Source organism: Notolepis coatsorum, assembly GCF_963971535.1.
Source record: "Notolepis coatsorum genome assembly, chromosome: 11".
Classification (NCBI taxonomy): domain Eukaryota; kingdom Metazoa; phylum Chordata; class Actinopteri; order Aulopiformes; family Paralepididae; genus Notolepis; species Notolepis coatsorum.
Window position 1 is genome coordinate 35945043 of NC_140175.1, and position 18947 is coordinate 35963989.

Genomic DNA, 18947 nt, shown 5'->3' on the forward strand with positions numbered 1-18947 from the left:
ATGGGATTAACCTACATACCTGCCTACTGTCCCCCCCCCCCCCCCCCCACCCCCCAAAGTGTGCATGTGGTGGACATGCACAGACACACAATGCTTTCTAGGTATATTCATAAAAATGCACTGGGCTATGCCAGTATCTACGCTGACTATCTGCGGTTCTGTTTCGATTGTGGTAAAGAAAAAATGCCCACCCTACTGTATGTCTGATATCATAGTAGATGTCATCTTCCTCTAGTGATACTCCTACTTTTAACATCTTGTCTTTAGCCCAAATAACCATGTTTAGTATATAGTATTTTAGCCCATATCGCTCCTCACAAATATTGTAATAGGAATGTGAAATGGAACGTGCAATGCACATCACAGCAAAGGCATGTGTTAATTATGCATGTGTCAGTGTCGACCATGCTCTTAACACCTTCAATGCACACACAATAATTCAAAATGATAGGCGATTGTGAACTGTTTTCATTTTAAGGAGAGCTCTTTTCATTCCTTCTTTAACTCTGTTAAAGGCTACCAGTGTAAAAAAGAGGGCAGTGATTGGTCAGTCAATATAGCTGAGGAATGGGGAGTGCTCGAATTGATTTAGAAGAGGAGGCATTTTAAATGGAATGTGTCAATATTGCAGGCAATCCTGTTTAATTAATTGAACCTTTGCACTGAAGAACCATATAAGTCTGTGTTGGACAGTTCGTGTATTTGCAGTTGTGAAGTTAATCTAAATCACTTGGTGTGTGGATGTGATATATCACAAAAGAACTCCTCAACCTCGACTGTCTTTAGCCACGAGTGAGTCAATTGTGGAGGCCAATTGCCCCCCCCCCCCCCCAACCCCCCAAAAAACATATGTCACACACTTGTATATCTTTTTTTTAAGTGATGCCATGATGAAGATGCAAATGACCTCTTGTCAGGTTAATTACATTCTATCTTTCCTACAAGAGATGCCAGATAAAGGCTGCACGTTGCCATGAGCGTTTTGGAGAAAACTCTGTTTTTAACCACCTGTGGTCGGCCACACAATTACCACATGGCATCTGTCTATGGTCCTGAAGAGAGTGAAACCTGTGGTCAGACACACAGTTACCACATTGGATCGGTCCGTGGTCCTGAAGTGACTGAAACCGGTGGTCAGACACACAGTTACCACATGGGATCTGTCTATGGTCCCGAAGAGAGTGAAACCTGTGGTCAGACACACAGTTACAACATGGGATCTGTCCGTGGTCCTGAAAGCCATATGGCACAGGAAAAAGGAACTTCATGGTTAGACTCCCTTCTGTCTGGGAGTTATTTTACATTCAGCTGTTGTCCTGTGTGAACTTATGCATGTGTATGGTAAGGTAGACGATGTTCAGATAACCGATACTGGGTGGCATATTGCCCATAGTGCAAGCTTTGAAGCTGTGCACTAACTCATATAACTAGAGTTACATTCATAATCATTGTTTTCTAGCATTGAAATCAATGCATCCTCAAAGCAATATATTAATGTGTAAATCCTACAGACGGAGCAGGCAGATCTGTCGACCATTTTACTGCCGGCAGAGCGCAATGCCTGACAAAATGCTGTGATGTTGTGTTCTCGAACTGTACACAACATCTCTAAAGCTTAGTTCACACTAAGACTCGCTGAAGTGAAACGGCAAGGTGATTGTGTGCAGGCAGATTTGGGGTGGGTCGGGATCAATGGTTCTCACATAGGGATTCATTCTGTAGCATGAAATGGGTCAAGGCCGAATACTTGATGACCCGAGGGGCCGACACGTCCAGGCTGCCCTGGATCTTTTCAAACATGTCTGTTTCCATCAGGCGGAATCTCTGCTCCATCGCCACGTATCATGTATCCTTCCAATGGCATGGAATGAATATATTTGTAGCGTAGATGTCTAAGCACTTGCCTACCATCGCAGAGACTCTGGGTTTGAATCCAGCTGTCAGCGCTACCTCTGGCTCGGTCAGTCATCGCTACGAACAGAGTCCTGGTCATTGCAAACAGCGACTCCTACTGGTCGGTCGGGGCGCCTGTTCAGCAGGGAGGGGATCTAGTGTGAGATAGCGTGAACCTCTGCACACGTTACACTCTCCCAGTGAGAATAAGCGGCTGGAGGAGGAGGCATATGATAGTCTACACACCCTCCCCAGACCGACAGTAGGGTAATGTGTGCAATGACCAGGAAGGGAATTGGCTAACGACTAAATTGGGTGATGGGAGGAAAACTAGAAAGGCAAAACAAATTAAAAGGACGAATAAATTGACATTGATTGTCACTGTTGGACGTGCTTTGAATGATCCTGTCTGTTCTAGGTTTAACCGACCAACGCTTGAGATACAGGGGAGAGAAGTGGATAACATGCTCACTCAAAAGAAGAAAGACTAAAATAAATCATGCTTCTATCATCTGCTCATAACCAGGGCAGGATCCCAAAGGAGCTCCAAAACAATAAATGAAGACAAATTAGCCGCAGTCAGTGCAGTTCAGTGTAATCTGTCAACTTGTTCATTATTCATTATCAAGATGAATATACAAAGACAGTGGCACGTTGTCGTTGTCAGTGTCATGTTGTAGTCGTCAGTGGCCTGTTCAGCGACTGAAGTAGGCAGCGTAGAAACGTGGCTGTGTTGTTTGTATACTCATCTTTATTATGGAGAATACATTGGTTGGATTGAACTCTCCTGAGTGTGAACTGCCTGTCTTTGTATTTCATTCACTGTGGATAAAACATCATGTTGTTTTGTGCATGCTTAGTAATGATATGAGCCAGGATATTGTTATCTTAGTTGCAGTTTTATTTTCACGTTTTTAACGCAGCCACAGTATGAAATTAACCACATTGCAATATATATAGATATATATATATGTATAGTACTATTTATTCATTTATATTATATTTATTACATATTTTAAATTCAGACACCTATTTCATACGTTTTAGAACACACTGTACATCAACACTATCCAGATGTATCATTGTCAAGTGAAAAAGGGTTGCTTAATATATTTTCTTCACAAACATCAAAGCCCTTTATAAAACAGAGACAGGTGCATATACTGCTACAGAGGTGGTCTAAACCAAACCACATGTCCAGTTCTGTATCGTTAGTGGCTTAGCTTGGCATCGCCTTCTGCACTATCTCGCGTACGTGCACGCGTACTGAATAAACCACAAATGTACCTCTAATACCAGTATTAGTCTGACCACACCCCTCATCAGCTTACCTTCATAAGCAGGTGTGTGGTCACCTGCTCTCCTCCTTCTCGCTTTCACCACAAGGAAGAGGTGCCTCGGTAGATCCCCACACTTGACACCATGATGGAAGAAATTGGATTAGGAACAGCTTGGGAAACAAGGATACGTTGACATCATATCTTTATTTTCTCTCTCACTATTTTCGAGAAAATACGGCGATATTGTCTTCGTACTGGAGTGTCTAGAAGATGATGATCATTCTACAAACCCTCCACCGGTTTTCGTATGGGGAGCACGCCGCTGCATGCTTCTCAACTGCAGTTCCTTGCTGTGTTTGTTGGGGTGAAACCTGTCAGGCCACAGCTGAACTGTCGGACATGCCGCTGTTGTGAGGAGCGGTGCGTTCCAGGTTGGGTGAGTAGTGTTTGCTGGCGGGCTCCACTTGTCTGTTAGTGCTATGGGGGCTACTTGACAAAGTTTATGGAAACCGGCCCCAGGCTAGGGTCCTTTGTTTAGCCGTCTAGGCGACAGAAGGCCTTGGTCTGGCGACCATTATAGTTTTAACTAGTGGGCCGCGACCATTGACACTGGTGATCCCTGTGTGTTCTGGACGAGTGGATTCTCTCTGTCACCGTGTTAAGACCCCATCTTTCATATCCAAATGAGAGTATTCCTTCACGAGGGGATATGTGCATGTAATGTGCGATAGCGGCAGATTCATGTTCAAAGTCAGCTATACAGGCCAGTTGGTACTGTGCTGATTCCGCCGGACGTGTTAATGTCACCGTTGTGAAGCGGTGTTGACGTCTTGTTTTCTCTTTTCTCTTAAAAAGTGAGGAGGGTTCAGAACGGCGGCCTGTCTGGGTGAGTGTTATGTCATTGTTTACATGTTCATAGCTTACGGTTAGCCGGTCGGTGGCCTGGCGCGGGGTAGCTTGGCTTCTCGCGCGCCGCCGGGAGCTCGCTCCTGATCGCGTGCGTCGTAGATCGGCGTCTCGCGAGCGGAAGCGATAGCACCCGAACGGTTGGAGCAGCCGTTAGCTTGATGCTATTCTGTTGAACGTGCTTTGATTTTTAACATGTTTTACACTCTTGACCACGACGTCATCCTTGACAGGGGATGTTCGTCGACCCTGCCTGAACCTAGACGGGGATTGCGTCAACAAAGAGGACTGTAGCGACTGGTGGAGCGGCGACGCTGCCCGGATCGAACAACACGGGACGGCTGTGTTCTACGGTGGCTTGTGACTGCACTTCGCTGATCTGCGTTCCGGGCAGGTACGGGGTTGGCCAGACCTCATAAACACGTCTTCTGGTTTTACCTTGCTAAATGTATTGTGAATAACGGTGTTTTTTCCCAAAACGTGTGTTGTTGCAATGCATTTGAGATACGTTGCGGGTTGTGTGTGAGCTGTTTTTGTCACTGGCAGTTAGCTTCTCCGTGCAGGTCGTGATGTATTGATCTGGTTGTTGTGTGAGAAACATCATGGTGTTTATGTGTACCGTGTACTCACTACTAAGGCAACTAACCTATGAAGCTATGCTTGGTGACGAGTGAGTGAAAGAATGTTCTTTCTCAGACTGTAATGACAATGAACAGTGAGTTCACACATTAACAGGTTTTCCTGTTTAACTGGCCGTATTGAGGGTAAAATAGGAGGATTGTGTTTCCCCCCCCGGTTCCCTGGGGACTTTATCACCTCCTATCAGACATGTTGTGCATTAATTGTGTCTTTTGTGTGGTAGGGATACGATGTAACTCTCAGCTTGATTGCTGAGGTTGTGCTAAATCTGCTGGAGAAACTTATTTCCTAAAGGGAAATTGGTTTGGTTGCTGTCATGTGTGCTTAGCAAGGCCTGTGGTCGATACTAATCAAGAATGATGTATTCTCTCATTGTGAAAAAAACGGCGTTCCTCTGTTGAGTGTTTTTGCCATTTTTTGTAGGTGATGATGGGTTGTGTGTGTCATGTGACCTACAACTGGGTTGTACTGGCCACAGAAGCACATGTGTATGTTGGACCGGGGTTCTTAGAGCCCTCTCTATTCTGTGTTTTTCCTTAGTAAAAATCAGATAGCAGGTTAGCTCGTGCGCTGTGTGGAGCTGTGAAACGCTTCATAGAGCTGACTATGACTGTGTCATATTCTCTTTTTGTCGTTACGTCGTATCATGGGTGTGGGGTCGTAAAGGGGTGAACTGGTAACCTTTCCTCTCCCCATTGTTCTGTCGGTCAGGGGTACACCCCCTGTCCTTCAAGGTTCCCGTCACGTGGCGGTTCGGCACGTTACGGGGGGGGGGGGGGGGGGGGGAGGGAGTTCCTGGTCCCACGGCCTGGTATATTGGGCGTGTGCACCGCAGGAATTCCCCCGCCATAGAGTACGTCACCGTGCGCGTCTCTGTTGGTAGGACTTCCGTGTGCTGTTCAGGTCCATGTGATGGATCTGTTTTCAGGGGGGGTGGTCAGGGCTCCTCCTCACCAAGCGCCTACTCAGGCCTTCTGTGAGTTCGGACTCCTTCTTCCATGTGAGGAAGCCTCCATCAGAGTACAGAGCCTTCCTCCTCAGATTGTCAAAGTGAGTGGACCCTCTAGAAGGGTCCTTTTCTATTGTATGTATATTCGATTCAATTCGTTTATTGAGTGTGTATGGGTTCGGTGCCTCTTCCCCGGAGGCCCTAAAACCAGTTTTTTACATGGCTCAAGGTGCAATATATTCTTTTCAATCTGTACAGCTCGCGTGGGAAGTCTCTCTGGGGATCCCCGTCTCTTTCCTATGGGAGGGTGGTGGGATGTAAAAATGTGAACATTTTTTACCCCGGCTGTGTAGACTGGGATACATACTGTTGATGCTTCCTTCTTTCTGTTCCAGAAGTGTTGGAGTTAGGGAGTGTCACACCCCTCTTGTCGTTCCCCTGGGCGCCTTGGGGATTCAATGACAGGTCTAAATAGCCTGTTCATTGATGGGGGTGTGTCCCGACGCACGTATAGTGCTAGCTCGCTGTAAACAGGCGATTGACTGGCACGCCTTAGTTGCTTGTGGTTGAAACAGCGTTTTTATAAAGCAACTGAGATGGGGGTTTTTCCTCTTCCGGCGACCACATCCCATGACCTGGGTGGGTTGTCGACGGATCCTCGTTCATGTCTGGGGGATGATGACGGGATGGATCTGAACATATGTAGTGGGGTCTCACGCCCTTGGGGTGGGCCACCAGGCGCGGTTCGTCCCGACGTCTGGGTGGCGCCTTCTTTTCATGTTAAGATCAACACGCATATCTGCCCTTCTCCTGGAGTAGGCATGTCGGCGTGGTTAGGGCACGGGACTGGTTCTGGTCACGCTGGTCCAGATCAGTTGAACCCGTTGTCCGCCGGGGATGCAGATCTGCTGTTCTGGTACCCTGAGGGACTTGGGCTTTTTTCAGGGGGAAAAATGCCAGGTCGGTCTGGGTGTCACAGGGTTAAGCGCTATGGAGACCCTGGTTGGGTATGTTTTTACTCAGCACTGTCGTCATGGCTTACAGCCATGCCATTCTGTACGCGCTCGATCTCGTCGGATCTCGGCCGCTACACAGGTTGGTCCTGGTTAGTACTTGGTTGGGAGACCGCCGGGGAATACCAGGTACGGTGTGCTTAGGGGCTGGTTCTCCATTATTTTTCGCTCCTCTCTCACGCATGGCGAAGAGGGGCCTGTGGGGGTGGTTTTTTGACCTCCTCTGGTGACCCTGTGCTTCCCGTGCCGCCAGGCCCGGTCCGAAGTGATGTTTGCGACCCGTAGGCCTGGGTTAACCCTTTTTGGAAACTGAAACACTTGTACTGCGGTATAGCCGGTGTATACCCGCAGGTGTGTTTTGGAGTTTTTTCTTGAGGGGTTATAGGAACAACCACCGCATTGGGTAACACCGAGGTGGTTGATTCCCTGGTGTGTTGGAGCAGTGTCAACTCCCGGGTTCACCGGTTGAGGGTGCCCCTGCACGTTCATGACGTCTGCCGATCGTGTCAGCCTTCTCTGCCTCGACCCCTCTGGGTGGGGGTTGTTAAATGGAGGCTTGGTCATGCAACACCGCCAGCTTACGCTCCTTCCGCCGGGGCGGCTGTGTTCAGCTGTCCCCTCTGGCGCCTGTCTCGTCCGCAGTCTCCAGGCTAGGGTTAACAGCCTGTTGCCTGGTTTTTCCCCGGTGCGCTGCCTGCTTCCGTTGGTTAACCTTTTTTGTGTGCTTACGGCCATGCTGACTGCCTATTCTGCAGGGTCAGTGTGCCAGGCGGTGTACTATTGGGGGGACGGGGCCCGCTCGGCTTACGGCCATACCGACCTGAACACGCCCGGTCTCGTCCGATCTCGGAAGCTGGGCAGGTTCTGGCCTGGTTGGTTCCGCCTGGGAATACCAGGTGCAGTAACTGAGGGGCCTTTGTCCGAATACGCTGGCGATGTGGGGGGCGGGGCACTACGTGCCCACCTGGTGGGGTCTTGATGCTGGCATCATGGACTTCTCCGGGCCCCCATTCCAGGGAGTCCAGTCCTTTTGGTGGGTCTGGGTCTTCCTTCGTGCTCCGCTGCTACGGCCTTGCCACGGGGTTGGGTTTGCCCTTGACCCCGTGATTCTGGGGGCAGTAACGAGGTTGTTCCTCCGTTCGTTCCCGGGTGGCATGCGGGTTGTGCGTGTGTGTAGTCGTGGGGTCAAGCCACGGTCTGCTCACCCTGTGCGTTGAGTTGCTTGAGTGCCTCTTCGCACGGTCGGGTCCGTCGCCCTCCCGTGACGTCCCTAATAGGGGGGCTACCCTCCATTAGGGGGGGTCGGGGGGGCTCGGCCCTCCCTGTTCTGATGGTTTTGGGGGGCTGTCAGCGGGGTGTATTTGTCAGCCAAGTGGCTCCGCTTGGCCTCCCTTGTGCAGAAGGCGATGCCAAGCTAAGCCACTAACGATACAGAACGTTAGGTTATGACTATAACCAAGTTCTGTTAGTTAGGGGCGATGCTTGGCATCGGACGCCGCTGCAGCCCTTGTCCTCACCTTGTGGTGAAAGCTTGGGAAGGAGGAGAGCAGGTGACCACACACCTGCTTATGAAGGTAAGCTGATGAGGGGTGTGGTCAGACTAATACTGGTATTAGAGGTACATTTGTGGTTTATTCAGTACGCGTGCACGTACGCGAGATAGTGCAGAAGGCGATGCCAAGCATCGCCCCTAACTAACAGAACTTGGTTATAGTCATAACCTAACGTTTTGTCTACAATTCACCACAGCACTGTTAAACTCACCAGTGCAAGTTATATCGACTGTTAGAAGGGAACTGATGGTAGTTTAGGAAAAAAGTTGTGGAATTCGATGATCAGGTGTACTGTAGTGCATACTGTTAGTAAGCACTGTCTATTTACAGTAAAGAGACACAGACAAAAAGTCTATATCAGTCACCTAACCACTGTATTGACCAGGTATCAAAGGAGATGGGGCGATACGGAGCGGTCAGTCATCTCAACTCCTTACAGCCTTTGGAGTCGGGATTCCCGGTAGCAACAGATATACTTGCATGTTAGCAAGGTCCAGTAGTAGCCTACGTGAATTGACCACTTTTTCATCTCTGATTAGCAACACATCTAAACATGAACATATGGATATACATAAACACACGTATCCTATGCTGTATGCCTTCAAACCACATTTGACTTCAGACAGAAGATTGTTTCGGAGGGCCCATGGTGAACTGTATCTCTGGTTTTCTACCAATGGCAGCGCTGCTGCTGCTGCACTCTCTGGTGTGTGGGGCCGTCCAACCCTGTACTATATGTCTCCTATTATTACGGTTATTCTTTCAGCCCTAACTCTAGTTTCAGTACCTCCTCCTCTGTGGTATGCGCCTTCAAAAATATATGACACATATGCCAGCGCCACTTGTCAAAACATCACAACACCTCTGCCCTCCCGCCATACCATAATAGCTCCATAAGTGGCAATGATGACTACTTTCTAAAAGCTGTCAGGCTTTCACTTTTGCACTTTCTCGTCAATAACCTGAAATATGAAATGTCAAGACCCGTCGTCCGCGAGAGCCTATTTATGGCACAGACCCATGGCTTCAGTATCACAGCATTGCTGTACAGTTACTCTTGTAGATTTGTGCCATTTGACACCTACTGTAGTCAGCTGTTTTCGTGTAGGAAATCACAGCGTGCTCTTGACCTGACGTACATTATTATTACGTCCACTTCACTTCCCTCTATCCTTCTCTCTTTTTCCACCAGTGTCTGGAAACGTGTTTGGCCGGCAAGTGGATTCTGGTTCGGAGCCCGAAGACGACGGCCAGATGAAGTTCTACACAGAGCAGCACAGGGGTCGCCGGCGGAGCAAAGGTGAGGACGGTGGATGCGGCCGTGGGTGGTTCTGTGAGATCAGATCTTATTCTTTTTTTTCTTTCTTTTTTTTTCCTAGTTGCAGAAAGGAAATAATACTGAAAAGTAGAAGTGGTGAGAAGGAAGGAAGGAAGGAAGGAAGGCAGGAAGGAAGGAAGGAAGGAAGGAAGGAAGGAAGGAAGGAAGGAAGGAAGGAAGGAAGGAAGGAAGGAAGGAAGGAAGGAAGGAAGGAAGGAAGGAAGGAAGGAAGGAAGGAAGGAAGGACGGACGGAAGGAAGGAAGGAAGGAAGGAAGGAAGGAAGGAAGGAAGGAAGGAAGGAAGGAAGGAAGGAAGGAAGGAAGGAAGGAAGGAAGGAAGGAAGGAGGAAGGGAGGGAGGGAGGAAGGAAGGAAGGAAGGAAGGAAGGAAGGAAGGGAGGAAGGGAGGGAGGGAGGGAGGAAGGAAGGAAGGAAGGAAGGAAAAGGAAGGAAGGAAGGAAGGAAGGAAGGAAGGAAGGAAGGAAGGAAGGAAGGAAGGAAGGGAGGGAATAATGTAAGAAAGGAATGAATAAAGAAAAAAGAGAAAGAAAGGAGAGACAAAATAATAAGTAAAGTCAATTTAGAAGATGTATGTGTGTGTGTGTATATATATCTATATTCAAATATCAAGTCTATTTGTCTCGATATGCTCTGATAAACTTGAGCTAAGTTTGAAGCGGCTAAAGCCCAAACAGCACAGAGCATATGGCTCACCGATGACTGAACCCTGAGTGCACAGTAGAGTGCACTGCACACAGTAAAGAACACATTCACAAATAAAGAAATAACATGTGAAAAAATAAATTATGAGAAAACAAGCCGGTAAAATGAATTATGGCTCAATTTACTGTTTTGACAGTAGGGGGGAATATCGAAAAAAAATGCTGAGCGACTGCGGCCGGTGGGGGGTTGAGGATGATAGGTCCTTGCCCTAGCTGAGGCAAAATGAGAGTTAAGTTAGATATTATCTGATCGGTCGGCGCAGCTGGAGGCCCGGGAGGACCCGGGTGTTGAATAGGGTGCTATGGCAACAGCCTAATGACGTCACCGCTGACATACAATCTGATGGGAATGGAGTCAAATAATAACCATAATGGGAAAGCATGATTTCATGTTGATATGAGGTCTCTCTCTCTCTCTCTCTCTCTCTCTCTCTCTCTCTCTCTCTCTCTCTCTCTCTCTCTCTCTCTCTCTCTCTCTCTCTCTCTCTCTCTCTCTCTCTCTCTCTCTCTCTCTCTCTCTCTCTCTCTCTCTCTCTCTCTCTCTCTTTCCACATGTTAGAGTAGCTATCGAATGAAGCCCCACATGCTTACACTCTAGCAAGAGAATGGCAGTGGTGATAAAACATCAAAATAATAATAGCAGCTGGCTAATGTGCATACGATGCGTTTGTGAAAAATAAATTAGGTTTATAGAAGCACATCATATTCAGTTTATCCCATTGCGGTGGCCTAAAGCAACTGCTCCTCCATCAAGTCAACAATTGTGTCCAGAACGTTGGTTTGACTTTGTTGAAACATCACCAGTGATGTACCTGAACACGTTCAATGAACGATCGTCTTTGTCGGCCGAGAGCCTTGCCAACGCAGGAAGCTTGGCCCCAGGAAATGTTTATTGGAAGGTCGAACGTCACAACTTAACAACCGAATAGCTTCACAACCAGTACATTTAAACTGGAATGAAGTTTAGTCAAGTCAAGTCAAGTCACATGTTCCTTTATTAATCCTCTTGGGGGAATGCAGGTGTCATACCAGCATGGATGAGAGAAAAACAGGAAATGTATTAATAATATAACATGATAATAAAAATAATAATAATAATAATAATAATAATAATAATAATAATAAATAATAATAATAATAATAATAATAATAATAATAATAATAATAATAATAATAATAATAATAATAATAATAATAATAATAATAATAATAATAATAATAATAATAATAATAATAATTAATAATAATAATAATAATGATGATGATGATGATGATGATGATGATGATGATGATGATGATGATGATGATGATGATGATGATGATGATGATAATAATAATAATATAATGGCAATATACACAATGTATACTCTACAGCAGCAGGGGTTCCCAATTCATTTTATGCCTGGTCCACTTTCTAGGATTCAAATGACATGGCGGGTGTGAGGGCTGGGTAAGAACTGTATGCTTCCCAACGAGGGGGCGTGCCGAACATTCTACCTCACGCACCTGAGAGTGGTTTGCATTCAGCTCGTCGGGAGACTACAAATACTGCCGACTGCCTTCCACTCATGGCCAGGTCGTCTCTGTACACTACCACCTATCACTGTTTCCTGGAGTGGGTCATCGTCTTTGCTTTCTAGACTTCCACGGGAGGATGCCTAAGTTCTCACTCCTTTTTTATGGACCCCTGTTTGCTGTGTTGCCCCGTCGGAAAGTGTTCTGGTGAGTCTGAACAGGACCAGACTCAGAACTTTCATTTCATTCATGGACTCTAGAAGATTCACCTGTGTATTTTGAATTCTCCCTTAAAGGGATAGTGCCGCTTTTTTGCCCTTGTTATGCCCTTGTTTTGGCTAACTCTGATTACCTGTCTGTGTCGTGCTATTGGGGTCGCATACAATCCTTAACAGTTGGCCAACCCCGACCCCCTCACCCCTCCCTCATTCAAAATGCAGACATATGCTACGTGATAATACACAACGTGTCTTAATATAAGCAATTGGAAATGCTGGACAAATAATGAATTGTATACATTCAATCTCAATTAACAAAGGTACAGGCCACTATCATAAATCAAATCAAATCAAATTTATTTCTAGGGCCCGACAACACACGTTAATGTCCCCATGGGCCGTACAGGTCTTCTTTAAACAAGTCAAGAAGACAACATAACAATAAGTCAAGAACAGAACAAGAACACCATAAGGTCCAAACATTTTTAGATGAATGCAAATAAATGAAAGAATGCAAGCACTCCCAGACATACCCCACGCAAAGGTAAGGAAAAACTCACTAAAACCTAACAATAGGAAAAAAAGCTCCACAGGCAGTGTGGAGGAGAGAAACCTTAGAAGGGCCATTCAAGGGGGGATCTCCCTTCTTAGATGTTGGTGCTAGTAGTGTTGCAGACAGACAGTTGGTAAGCATGCACTCATGTGTGTGGTGAAACACAGATGAGTGCATGCAATAGCAACTGTACATTTTGAAAAATTAAAGATAGAGCTAATAGCGATAGCAACTGAACATTTTGAAAGATTAAAGATAGAGTTGATAGCGGATCTATTTGAGGCACAGGGGCGGCGCAAAGAGGGTCACGTCCTCCCCGTCTTAGTCACGGGACATTCAACACTCCGGTCGTTGCTCAGGGACAGCCGGAGACAGGGAGATAGGGGGTGGCGCAGAGAGGGTCACGAACTCCCCGACATCATCGCGGGACATCCGGCACTCCGGTCACCACTACGAGACCTCCGGAGACAGGGGGGCACGCAGAGGGGGTCGCAATCTCCCGGCCTTCGTCACGGGACGTCCAACACTCCGGTCAACACTCCAGGACAGCAAGTCATAGGGAGACAGGGAGACGGGACAGGCGTTAGACAGCTCATGAGATTGTAGTAGGCGGACATAGCAATAGATACAAGTGGTAGGCATATATATGAATGGAGTAGATATATGAAGTAAGCGTATTATGTGAATAGAATAGAAGTACTTAACCCAGCAATGAAACCGCTAATTATATGCTCAATGGCCTTTATGGGCCTAATTAATGCATCCAGCACAAAAGCCATAATAAACTACTTAAAATAAATAGACATTACTTGGCATGCGGTGTAAAACCTTCATATTGGTCTCTATACACCATAAGACACTGATGTTGTCAGTGAATTCAATCAATGCATTGCGTTTGGTGCATAATGAATGCCAGTCACCATCTGGAACAAAGGGGATATAAAATTGTTTTCTCTGGCTGGTTTCACAATATTAAAATTGCTTACTGGCTCATGTACACATACAACAAAATACGGTAGTAAGAGATAGGTTGACCGGTTATTGGTCTGGCCGATATTCGGCTCTGATATAACTTTATTGACTGGCACAGTCTGACTCGATGCCACGCCCAAAGCGTTATCATATTGGTTGAAAAGTGCAGAATGACGAGTAGACAGCCAAACAACACTCTTTTCCATCAGTGTGTGAGGGATGAGGGAAGGTCAGAAGCTCTGTGCAGCAGCATGGATTAATTATTATTACTACCTTCACTTTATTTATTTTTTTTAAGAAAGAGGAGCATGCCAAAGTTGCAAAACTCACTCTGTGGATGATAAGAACTTACCAGACAGGGGGTCAAAGTGTTCTTGAGCAAGACACCCCTAACCGCTTCCGATGAGCAGGTTGGCACCTTGCATGTGTGTCGGTGTGTGAATGTGTGAGTGAATGGGTGAATTTGAGGCATACGTTGTAAAGCGCTTTGGATGAAAGTGCTATATAAATGCAGTCCATATTCATATCCATATCCATAACCATATATCACTCTGTGTAACGTTACGTTAGTCTGTCTCCCTCATGTCTCCCACCTCGCCCATAGATGTACACACACACACGCACGCACGCACGCACGCATGCACGCACACACACACACACACACACACACACACACACACACACACACACACACACACACACACACACACACACACACACACACACACACACACACACACACACACACACACACACACACACACACACACACACACACACACACACACACATACTGTACATATCCTAAGATATTTACAGCCGATTGTCGATTTATACCAGTAACAATATCCTATGCATATATTTCACAATAATGGACTGACAACTTAACATTAGCAGCCCACTAAACTCTTTTTGGTGGTGTCAGACCAAAATTAAATCAACTTTTTATCTGTCACCTACAGTATCTGTCGAACTCAACAGGTCGTCAATTCTGCGATGGCTTAGACAGGCTAAAAACACAATTTCCCTCATTTTGGCGTTTCACCTCTCTTTTAATCCTCTATTTCACTGTGTTCCGTTGTCATTTCACCCATTCATGTTTCATAATGTATTTCAGAGCACATTCACATCAGTAGTGTCTGCACCGGTCGTCTGTTTTGATAGCTTATCAGTGAGCTGGATGCAATCCTACCTGGAGGGGAGAGAACAGATGGTAAACGGTACTCTATCCCCCCCCTCACAGTGAGCTGTGGTGTTCCACAAGGAAGCATACTAGGACCGCTACTCTTCCTAATTTATGCAAATGACATGTCGTCAGCCTGTGACTGCAACTTGTTCCTGTTTGCGGACGACTCAGCCCTGCTGGTCTCTGACAAGAACAAGTTGCAGGTTGAAAAAACCCTCAGCTCAGAACTAGGCAAAATCTGCATATGGCTCGCTGATAACAAACTATCATTACACATGGGCAAAACAGAGTCCATTCTCTTCGGTTCAAATAACAAACTCAGCAAGACCGACGGCTTCTCAGTTACAGTGGGTGACAATATTGTCACAAGGAAAGACGAAATTACCTACCTGGGTTCCATCCTAGAGGCAAATCTTTCCTGTGACAAAATGGCATCCAATGTAATGAAAAAAGTCAACCAACGAACTAGATTCTTGTACCGGATCTCCTCTCTGGTAAACAAGAATACCCTGAAGACTCTGGCAGGAGCACTCATTCAAGGGTACTATGACTATGCGTGCACCTCATGGTACCAAAGCACCTCAAAGGCGCTTAAAACAAAATTACAAACATCACAAAACAAACTGGTCAGACTACTACTTGACCTGAACCCCAGAACCCACCTCACCCCTGCCCACTTTGACAACCTAGGATGGCTTAGAGTAGACGACAGAGTACAGCAACTTGCAATGGGCCTGGTCTACAAGATACACTATACGACCGGGGTGCCCATGTACATGTCAAAATACTTCCCAAAGGTCAGTGAATAACACAACCACTACACCAGAGGAAGCTCAACAAATCATGTTAAACCCAGATTCGGCTCAAACAAGGGACTAAACACGTTTCGCAATTATACCACAACAATGTGGAACGCCCTACCCAAAGCTGTAAAGGAATGTGAATCCCTGCCCACATTCAAAACCGCTCTTAAAGAGCACCTACGGGAGGCTGTAATTCGAAACTGGCCACCGTAAATGCCCAAAACCCCCACCACCTCCTAATAGACAGTCTCCTCCCCACCGCATGTATATATCCCCCCCCCCCCCCCCCCCCCCCCCCCCCCCCCCCCCGCCGTATGTATATTTCCCTCCCACCCACCCACCCCCTCCTAATGTACAGTCCCCTCCCCATCATATGTATATACTCTGTCAGGATCTAGGGGTAACAGTACTGTATATTTGAATACCGCTTATGTCACAATGTATCAGTACTAAATACCTATATGTCCCTATGCCATAAATGTCATGTATGTTGTGTATGTCATAAATGTCTATATGAATTGAAAATGGGGGAGCCTGATGGAAACAAGACAAACGTCTTTCTCAGGTCTGCATCCCCTTAACAATTGTATGTATTGAGCCGTACTGTATTGTACCCATTCTGCAATCTGTTAAATAAAGTTTTCATTCATTCATTCATTCATGGACTCGTGTGAGTTTCCGTTGTGTTGTGCGATAGTACGTTCCTGTTCAAAGCGAGGACCAATAAGGACAAACGAGCATGCAGGGAACATTGATCTGTTCATTTAACATTTATTACATAGGCTGATCTTCAGGATGAAGTTGTCCTTCGTGTTCTAGTATAACTTATTGATACACTGGAATGGCTGATTGAGACTGTGTCTCCTAGTGGCCTCAGCTTGAAGACTTTTCTAAAGGCAGGCCTTTACCAATTAATTTAGCAAACCCAAGGTAGGCCATATCATAGACTGTGGCACCAAAGAGACACCTTGGGAATACAGTCACAATCTAACACATATTCATCATAGAAATGAGACAGATATGATCCACACATAAACAGGGACAACTATGCACATGATGGTGGCCCTAAATATCACTGTACAATATATGTTCAGTGTGAATGATCAAACATAAATTTTTTGAAGTATTATGAAAAGGTTACTAAGGAAAGTGAAAGGAAGATTAAATAAAATAAAGGAAATGTGATACAAAAAAAATAGATTGAGCCTACACTAATGGACACTAAGGGTGTATTTCAACGAGGGGTAGCTGTTTTGTGTATTGTTTTATCTTCGTCTTTTTTTACATTGTTATTTCTTGTTTATATTTCTTGTTCAAAATAAACTATGCATTCATTCACTGATGAATATGTAGTTGTATTATTTAATTCAGTAAAAAGGCCAGTGTCTCCAGGAAACGACATGCACTTTTATCGTTAAACTATTTAATGTTTTACAAAGTATTCTATTAATATAGGTGGAGATAGTGGACAAATTAAAATATCTGGGGGTACATATGCACAACGACCAGACATGGGCTACCCACACTCATGAAGGCCCACCAGTGTCTGTATGGCCTCAGGTACTTGAATACATTTGGCCTGAGGCCCCACATCCCCAGGGATTTTTACCGGCGCACCATAGAGAGTCTCTTGCGGTGGTGTGGCAGTTCCACCAGTACTGTATGTGGCATGTCACCGGGTGTGAGCTGCCTGGCATGCAGGAGCCGTACGTCCAGCGGTGCCTCAGGAGGTCCCTGAGGGTCATGGAGGACCCAGCACACCCTCACAACAACAGCCTGTTTCCCTGCTGCCCCCGGGTGGGATGTACAGGGGCTGACCGCACGCACCAGCAGACTAGCTTTTTACACACACACACACACACACACGCACGCACGCACGCACGCACGCACGCACGCACGCACGCACGCACGCACGCACGCACGCACGCACGCACGCACACACACACACACACACACACACACACACACACACACACACACACACACAATGCAATCCAATCTCTGTGCAATATTCACTGCCCTGAATGTATATATTTGCCTTAAATGTACAGTATATATTTTCCAATATATATATATATACATTTTCTTACTACCTCTTATATTTTGTAATTATATTTTCTATGTTTTTTTTTATAGAAATAAAGCCCATTTAGTATTCTCACGGAGCGAATCAATGTAGCCGCATACTATTAAAGATCAAAGGGAACACTCTACAGACAAGTAAACTGTTGGGTGTCAGCGGTAACACCAGCGGTGTCAAGAGTTCATTAAACATTTACATTCAATCATTTAGCCGCTGCTTTTATCCAAAGCGACTTACAAATTGTGAACATTAAGTCAGCAGGAAGGGACTCACATCTGGCGGCTGAGGGACAGTGGTATTGTTCGTCAACCGGTGTCGAACTTGAGTGTTACACTATGAATGCATAGTAGTATAGACATATTAGCAGGGTAGGCAGTGGTATATGGATGGGGCATAATAGATGGTATAGACATATTAGCATATTCGGTAGTAGTAAAGGGATAAGACATAGTCGATAGTAGTATAGAGTTATAGACATATTAGCATAGTAGGTAGCAGCAGTATAGGGATAGTAACATTGTACATAGTATAGACATATTAGCAGGGTGGGTAGTAGTATAGGATAGTAACAGTAGATAGTGGTAAAGTAGTACATAATAGTAAAAGACAGTAAGAAGGTTAATATTGTTAATTTATTCAACTACTATTTCATTGATTGAAGATATGCATTGTGTTTAGTCGATGGTGGAAAATTGGGTTTCAGCTGTCCTGACTATGGTGGGAAGTTCGTTCCACCATTGTGGAGGGAGGACAGAGAATAGCCTGCTTCTCTTTGATGACGTCCCATGAGCCCGGATGCCTGTAGCTGTTCCGCAACCGTTCCTACTTCCGGGGTAGGCCTGATTGGCCCCGACAGGCACGTGACCCGCCGCGGCCACGCCCCGCGGCAGCCCCAGGAGCAAGCGCGCTACTGCTGGAGTTCGCTTCGCCTTTCACATCGCTGCCGTTGGCGAAAGCAGACAAATGAATGTCTGCGGGGTACAGTAAACGTTTCTCCCGGTACATTCTGAAGAGCACACCGCTGTATGTTGGAGAACCAGCGGGCTGTATGTTGGAGAACCAGCGGTCTTCCTCACTCGAGTGAGACTAAAGCCGTGCACAGCTCAGCCCTGTGAGACGCTTATGTCTGCGGGGTACAGTAAACATTTCTCCCGGTACATTCTGAAGAGCACACCGCTGTATGTTGGAGAACCAGCGGTCTTCCTCACTCGAGTGAGACTAAAGCCGTGCACTGCACAGTCTCTAACAGTGTAACAGTAAGAAGCATTTTGGATAAAAATATTCTGTACTTCTGTATGACAACAATGTATGCCTTTCAAATGTTAAATGATTAAATGATACACAG

At 46.0% G+C, this 18947-nt stretch overlaps 1 protein-coding gene across 1 annotated transcript in view; it reads left to right on the forward strand.

Moving 5' to 3' along the window:
• Window positions 1–18947, forward strand: part of LOC311237093 (astrotactin-2-like) — a gene marked incomplete at both ends in the record, with an annotated part of 729417 nt that overhangs the window by 442243 nt on the left and 268227 nt on the right. Inside the window, 1 exon segment of the mRNA XM_084324899.1 lies at window positions 9426–9533. Within this exon segment, the coding sequence (XP_084181025.1) occupies window positions 9426–9533 (108 nt within the window).